The sequence below is a fragment of the Aplysia californica genome, unplaced genomic scaffold, assembly GCF_000002075.1.
Source record: "Aplysia californica isolate F4 #8 unplaced genomic scaffold, AplCal3.0 scaffold00462, whole genome shotgun sequence".
In the NCBI taxonomy this organism is placed as follows: domain Eukaryota; kingdom Metazoa; phylum Mollusca; class Gastropoda; order Aplysiida; family Aplysiidae; genus Aplysia; species Aplysia californica.
The window spans coordinates 66,856-74,602 of NW_004797732.1; the positions used below are offsets into that span (position 1 = coordinate 66,856).

General features: G+C 43.0%; 1 protein-coding gene across 1 annotated transcript in view; it reads left to right on the plus strand.

Annotated features, from left to right (window-relative positions):
- LOC101860040 (putative phospholipase B-like 2) overlaps positions 1 to 7,511 on the plus strand; it is a gene marked incomplete in the record, with an annotated part of 12,337 nt that extends 4,826 nt beyond the window's left edge. The window contains 7 exon segments of the mRNA XM_005105286.3: positions 202 to 426; positions 1,128 to 1,268; positions 1,865 to 1,969; positions 3,418 to 3,584; positions 4,069 to 4,305; positions 4,987 to 5,160; positions 6,716 to 7,511. Of these exon segments, the coding sequence (XP_005105343.2) occupies positions 202 to 426; positions 1,128 to 1,268; positions 1,865 to 1,969; positions 3,418 to 3,584; positions 4,069 to 4,305; positions 4,987 to 5,160; positions 6,716 to 7,016 (1,350 nt within the window).
- Positions 7,512 to 7,747: the final 236 nt, after the last annotated feature.

Genomic DNA, 7,747 nt, shown 5'->3' on the forward strand with positions numbered 1-7,747 from the left:
TCCACCCCCTGCTAACTTTTCCAAAGTTTGTGAATTTATACGTAAAAGACATAATTTGCAATTATACGTACGTATCCAAAATCGTCCTAACATATTATTGTCCCCCTCCCCCTCCTCCCCTGTTCCCATCCCCTGTTTCCCCTCTTCTCCATACCATCTTCTTTATCAATATCAGTGAAATGTTTTAATTTCCTCTTTCAGCCATACTCAGAGCTGTGCCTGAGACTAAAGAAGTTCCTCGACGACAACATTGCTTATGCCAAGGATAACTTTCATAACCCTGACTCGTTCTGGTACCAGTTCTACCTGTACCTGGTACAGATCATGGGTATACAGGACGCCTTCGAGAACCAAGGTCAAGTTTCATACAGCCGCCACGAGAAGGAGGTTGACATCCACACTTTCGGAATTGTTTATCTGATGCAGGTTGGTTCAGGGAATACACAATATGAACTGGAAGCACAATAACATTTTCAGCTTCAAAATGTGGTTGTAAAGAGTTGGAAGAGTATTTTTTAACCGCAGTAATGAGCATTCTTTTCCATGTTTTCGTCATGGTTCATAGCAACACTTTTTATTTTGTCTGAGAGGGTTGGTCATTGAAGGCTTTACCTGTTTGTTGTTGTTTTGACAAGATGACAACATGGCTAGGAGCAGCAAAAACAACAGACACCATTGCTGCAACGCAAGACAGAGTGAAGTGGAGGTCCATGATCGCCCATGCCAGTCGGCAAGGCACCGGATGATGATGATGTTGTTTTGTATTTACTTTCACCAAGCATTTTGCCTTATGCTTTAGGTACATTACGGAACTCCGTTGCGTACCCTCTATTTACTAGTTTGACCCGCTGCTCAGGATCCTAGAATGGATTTATTGTTCTCACTGTAGGTCGATAGAAACCCGGTGTCTGTGGTGTAGCGGTTCGGTACGTCGCAGTCACACGCAGAAAACTCGAATTCAGTTCCCATGTTTAGATAATTTTTATCGTGTATCTCGTGGTCTTTCTGCTGGGATGGTGTATCCCTCTGAACCTGGACTGGTCCTGTCCGACAGGGTCGAAACTCGTTTCCTAGATTATCTAAATTGTATCAATAGTGTATAAAAAACGCCAACCTTCATTTACCAGGTCGGAGGTGACATCGAGGACCTGATGGAAGCCCTCAAGGACCCCTCTGAAAGGACCGACAAGATCTCCGCTCCAGGACCCGGCCACTGTTCTGGCCTCATCAAACTGACCGAAGGCTATCAGGAACTCTTCTCCTCACAAGTCAGTATATTATTTTTTTATAAGCATATCATTTGTGGCGCCGTTTGCTCAGTAAGGGCCATGCTGAACCACAGAGTGGATGGCTCTAGATCAAATTCCCAAATGGGTGTTTTGAACTTGGGGAAAAAGGGGAGGGGGAGTTGAGGGACGAGGGGCCTTTAAGGCGCTCCATCCATTTGGCTGGGTCTATCAGAGGAGAAGGACGTTACATTCCGAGGTCCCGCCTCTTAAACAACCTGATTCTTGACTGTGTCGAAAGGGGGTTAAACCTATACAACTTTGCAATTTTTATATTCGTTGTAAATGGTGGTATGTCCTATCTTGTAGCTATTGTCCTTATGCCAATGTAGCTATTGTCTCTTTATATACCAATGAAACCATTGTCTCTTTATATACCAATGAAACTATTGTCTCTTTATATGCCAATGTAGCTATCATTATTATGTATTATGTCAGTGTAACCATTGTTGTTTGTATATGTTAGTGTAGCTGTTGACATTATCTTTATCAATGTAGCTATTGTCACTACCTACGACAGTAAATATAAGCTCGCATACTGATGTCATCAACAGCCTGAAAATTAACTTTTTGCACAGGTCACGTGGTCTCATCTGAACACCATGCTGCGTGTGCTGAAAATGTATGAGCTCAACTTCAGGGTCAACGCCACCTCAGAAGAGAAAATCCCAGGTTATCAACAGGTAGGTACCTCATCACAGAAGTGGGAAACCGAATAGAATAGGGAAATGGTAGTAATTGTGGGACTTGGAAATTATGAACTTGAGTTGGTTTAACGCCCCTAGCAACATTGTAAGTTTTTTTTAAGGTGAGTGTGACTTGAAAATGAATAGTATTACGCATATTTAAGTAGGGCAGTATTTATTAAAAATATATGAAGAGATGCGACCAGTAAACTGAATTGGAATTGTTTTCGCCTATTAGTTATGATGCATCAAAATGAATTACGAAGTCTTACAACTTATGAGTACAAATGTCCAGCTGTTGCTGGATCGATAACAACAACATAACATGAGTACAAATATCTCTTATGGCTTCTTGAAAGCGTGAGGCTGACGAGCGCTATTCTGTAAGATTCAGATTTATCTTCCCATTTACAACATATCGCATTGGTTTTTAAAGAACTTCTTTCTTCTCCCTCTCTGTCATGTTTGTATGACTGCAGACTTCACGCAGAAGACGTGAGTTCGATTCCCGTGTGTGTGTGTGTGGGGGGGGGGGGGGGGGGGTTCATTAACAACTCCAACTTTCTGTGTCGAATACAATGCCCGTATGTCATATTTTTATTTGTTGTCTTTTTTTCTTTTTGTTTTGTTTTGTTGATGTTTTTTATCAAGCACTAAACTTTTTTACTCTTTGTGCTTCTCTTTATCCAAAACTCCAACGTTTTCAGCCTTTTTAAAAAAGCCCCGTTTGCTCAGTTCATATCATGCTGGACTAAGGAGCAAATAGTACTAGTTCGAATACTAGACTAGGAGTTCCTGAACTCGAGTCGTTTTGTGGAGTTTTCAATGCTCTCAATCCATCAAATTGGCATGTCATTATCGGAGACACACGTTAAATTCGGAGGTCCCGCCTCTCCTTTAAAAAGTCCAAAACCATAGTGTTGAAAGGGGCGTTAAACCCGTCCTGGATATCCTGGAAGTGCCATCTCTGACTCAGAGGTTGACATGTAATGACCCTCCATCCTTCACGGTCGCGAGCTGCCGTTGTTCGTTCTGGTATATCCAGGCCAGCCCATGTTTTAATGTTGTCCATCCATGTTATTCTTTGCCTTCCTCTCACTCTCCTGCCCCATATCTTTCCTTCAAGCACCTCTTTCATAATGGTCTTGTGTCGTTTTAAGTGACGAAAGTATTGTATTTTGTACGTTTTATTTTGTTAAGCAGGGTTTGTCTTGTGTAGAGAGTTTGACACACCTCAATGTTAGTCTTTTTTGCTTTCCAGCTTATTCTGGCCATTCTGCGGTAGCACCACATCTAAAACGCAGTTGTTTTGTTTTCTTCTTTCTTTGTGAAAGTCTTTCTTCTTTCTTTGTGAAAGTCCAGGTCTCAACGCCATATAGGAATACTATGGGGAAGATAAAGTATACCACCATTCCATGTTAAACCCATGCACTTACTTTTTTAAGGGTTTTTCTTCGTACCCTGCGGTGACCAGCTCAGGCGATGACTTCTACGTGCTGAGTTCTGGCCTGATGTCTCTGGAGACAACTATCGGCAACTACAACGACAACCTCTGGAAGTTTGTGACCCCAGAGGCTGTGCTTGAGGCAGCAAGGGTCACTGTTGCCAACAGGTAAACTGTGTGCTCCACGTGCTTCTATCTACTCCACTTTCTCCTATCTGTCTGCTCCACTTGCTTCTATCTCCTCTACTTTCTCCTATCTGTCTGCTCCACTTGCTTCTATCTCCTCTACTTTCTCCTATCTGTCTGCTCTACTTGCTCATCCTATCTGATCCACTTCGTCGGTGTCACAAGCAACCCACTTAAGTCCGTTTGAGCACTATTAATTTATACAAGAGACAAGAAATAGTTTTGGTTCTTTGTTCCTATCAGGAATCATGGAAAGCAAGAAAATTGTAAACCTTGACCATAGCATTAAACTGCATTTAAAAGTTCGTTCAGTTTCCTAAACGGGAAATCTATTTTATCCATTATTCCCCCTCTGGGATGCTGTATTCCACTCAGATCGGGGAGCAGCTATTTTTCTAAAAGATTAAGTTTGTGTCGTTGCGGAAAGTAAAAGATTTGTGGGGGGTTTTCTTTTACCATCTCCCAGACTTGCTGTAACTTCCAAGGGCTGGACGGATATCTTCGCGGCGCGCAACAGCGGCACCTACAACAATCAATACGTGATCGTCGACTACAAAATGTTCGTCCCCGGCGGCACGCAGGCGCCCCCTGGCATGGTCTACGTCACAGAACAGATCCCTGGGCTCGTGGCTTCCGAGGATGTCACAGAGAGGCTCTACTCAGATGGCTTCTTCGGCAGTTACAACATTGCCTACAACGACGTGTAAGTCTTTTTTTTCAGTGATCGGAGGTTGTGCAGTGTATATTATACGATGCGATTTCATCGAAGAGGAAAGGTTCTGTGTGGCATTAGAGGCACCATTCGATACCTGATACTCCTGAGAACTTTTTCATGCTGTAGGAATTGGATGGTTTTTCCATTGACAACACTTTAAAATTTTCTTGTCTTTCAGCTGGTTACGGATGTCAACACCCAGAACAAGTTTTATCTTTCTTTTCTCTACTTTATTGGACTATCTTTAATGTACCTATTTGAAACTTTAGAAAATAATTTGTTGCCATGAGAGTCGTCCTATATTTTTGGCTCCATGCTACGAGGAAGGCAGCATATAAATTATCCTGCCTCAAAACGGGGTTAGATTTCTGTGTAGGTGTTTTGTGTCTCTTTGTTAGTACGCAAAGAAGATAAGACAATACCAAACGACTTCCTCTTCAAAAATCTAGAGAACAGATATAGAAAACGAAGCTATCCTAAGAAAAGGCTCTTTACATGAATTTTCCCCATTTGGTTTGGTCTTACCAGAGAAAGTTGTTAAATTCAGAGGTCTCGCGTCATACATTAACTAACAGTATTATAAGGGGTGTTGACCGCTCATGTTGTTGTTTGTTTGGGGTTGTTGTTGGGTTTTTTTTCAATTATCAATCGCTATTTTGTGTTCTCCAGGATTTGGAAAGAGGCAGGCTTCGGAGATCTGGTGGAGAAGTGGGGAGACTGGTGGGACTACGAGGAACATCCCAGAGCCAAGATTTACAGACGTGACCACGGCAAGGTGAAGGACCTTCCGTCCATGATGGCGCTCATGAGGTACAACGACTTCACCAAGGACCCTCTGGCCAGGTGAGTTGTGAGTCGGAGACGAAGACCTTAGAGCTGGACGGATTCCCTGATATAGGACACTCTGCGTCGACTGATTTCTTGATTAATTGCGCATTTGAACCTTTGACGTTGTACTGGAGAATACATTAATTTTTAAAAATAAATTAGTCTTTAACTATTTGATTTCAATTGTCTTTTTAAAATGTAGTTAACGAATTAATGAACATCTACTCTTCGACACCCATGTCTTCTTCTTCTTTGGATTACCTGCTGGATCTCAGGGGTAGTCGCCTGCTGGTTCTTCAACCTGCAGTGCAACTGATTTTTACATAATATGTGGGGTTTTTTTTCCTATTTAGTTGGGCCGTTTGCTTTCAGGCAGCCACATTCTGGTTTTGAAGGTAATCTACATGTTTTTATACTGACTAGAGTATTTTAAGTTTTGATTTGAATTTTGAATTTTGCCCAGGTGGCGGCTGAAGCCTACTCTTGTTGAGTTGATGACTAACAAGGGATCTTTAGCGTGCACAGCTTGCGCACATGATCTCTGAGATTTTTCCCCCCTTTTCTGAGAAATCTAGGCGTCAGATCTTACCTGCCCTATTAAAGGGTGCCCACTAGCGCGATCGGGCCAAGTCGGGTCGGGTCGGGTCGATTTGATAATCGGGACTAGCCAAAGTGTGGGCGCAAAGCGGCCATTGTGGTACAAACCGATCAACTCGGTCGGTGAACCCGTTTGTTTTCCGGTCTTCGAGTCGCGCGATCGGGTGGTTTACAGCTAATCACGACAAGGCTAAGTCACGTGTCCTTGTGCAACCTCAAAATCCGGTTGCGCCTTCTTCGAAAAAGTGCGGACTTTGCGAACAGAGTTACCTTACTTGTGTGAGAAACAATAAAAGCGAAACTGACAAACTGTGCTATTCCTATTTTTCTTCTGGAGAAACGAAAGAGAGCTTCAAAACAAATACTGCAGTGCCATCTAAAGCAATGCGCGGACTTCAGCGGACTCTTTTTAGGCCTAGTGAAATATCTTGCCTTGAACGATCTTTGATAATAGAAAGTTATAGATGTAACCCATGTTTATGGGATTCCAAGCGGCTGCAGCACTGCAACAGGGAACTGAGGAAAGGAGTCCTAGAAGCCATCGGGTACAATCGCAGCGGGGTTGTAGTGTGTACTGAAACCCCCATAAAACGACCCAACCCGAACGACGCGACCCAATGGCGCTAATGGGAACCCCCTAAGATAAAGAGTGTGGCAGAAAGATAACTCTAGGAAGTAGCCAGATGTAGAAGTAGACAGAGTCAGGAGTAAAGGAGAGAGGAGCCCAGAGGAGTAGGGAGGGGGGGGGGGTATGAAAGCAGAATGACCGAACGTGACAAGAGAACATGGAAAGGCGGGGGGAGGATACAATTTTAGAGAAAAAAAACTTTCCGTCGCTGTCAGGTTTCGAAACCGGGACCTATTGAACGAGAGGTGGCGAACACCGAACCTCTAAACCACGGGAGCCCTCGGCATTTATATGACATACTAGTGTTGCAAAAACCGTTCAACTTGACTAAAACTATTTTCCCAGGTGTGACTGCAACCCTCCGTACAGCGCCGAGAACGCCGTGTCTGCCCGCTCAGACCTGAACCTACCAAACGGCACCTACCCGTTTCCCGCGCTCAGCTTCCACGGCCACGCGGGCATAGACGCTAAGGTGACCAGCTTCGAACTGTTCAGAAAGATGTCCTTCTCCGCGGTGGGCGGCCCCACCTACACCGACGTGCCAGCCTTCCAGTGGAGCAACACCAACGTGAACATGTCTCACTTTGGCATGCCGGATTTGTGGAAGTTCGAACCCATCCTCTTTGGAAGTGAATCGTTTCCATGATCTCATTTAAAAAATCACGAATAAAATATGTAAAATTAAATTAAAATTATCTTGTTTGTGACATTGTGTGAAACGTGTGTCGTTATGGTCAATATAAGTTTCTGTGTGATGTTCAGCTTTTGTTTAGAATAGTTGTGATATTGGTTTTTTTTAATAATTCCGCTTCATATCTAAGCGTAGCATTATCATACATAAACTTAGTCATGTAATAATGATATTGCAATGGCAGTTACAGCTCACAACATTTACCAATCCACCCCCCTCCACCTCCTTCTCTCAAATGTCTTGGAAGTTAATTTTTGGGCCATAAATTTAGGAACAGTGACGTCAAAGAAAGAATACTGACTTTCTGAAAGCTGCTCTCAATAGTTTGTCTATACATGTATATCTATAATTGCTTTGTTGCTTTTATGGAAAGGATAATATGCTTTGTAAGATAAAACTGTAACCTTGCTTGATCTGGGCAGCCATGTGCAATAAAAACCTGCTGTTCTCTCCAATCCTTTGAATTCCAATACCTCATTAATTTATTTGGTCACAATTTATTATTTCGGTTTCATAATGCCTGAAAAGTACCAGTTATACACAAGCCATGTAGCTGATTACTACACTTAGTTGACGTATTGTATACCGTCTTCTCCTTTTGCCAGTTTTCAAAACCGACGTCTGTGATGTAGCAGTTAGGCGCGTTGCGATCTCACGCAAGAGACTTGAGTTCGATTTTCGTGTTG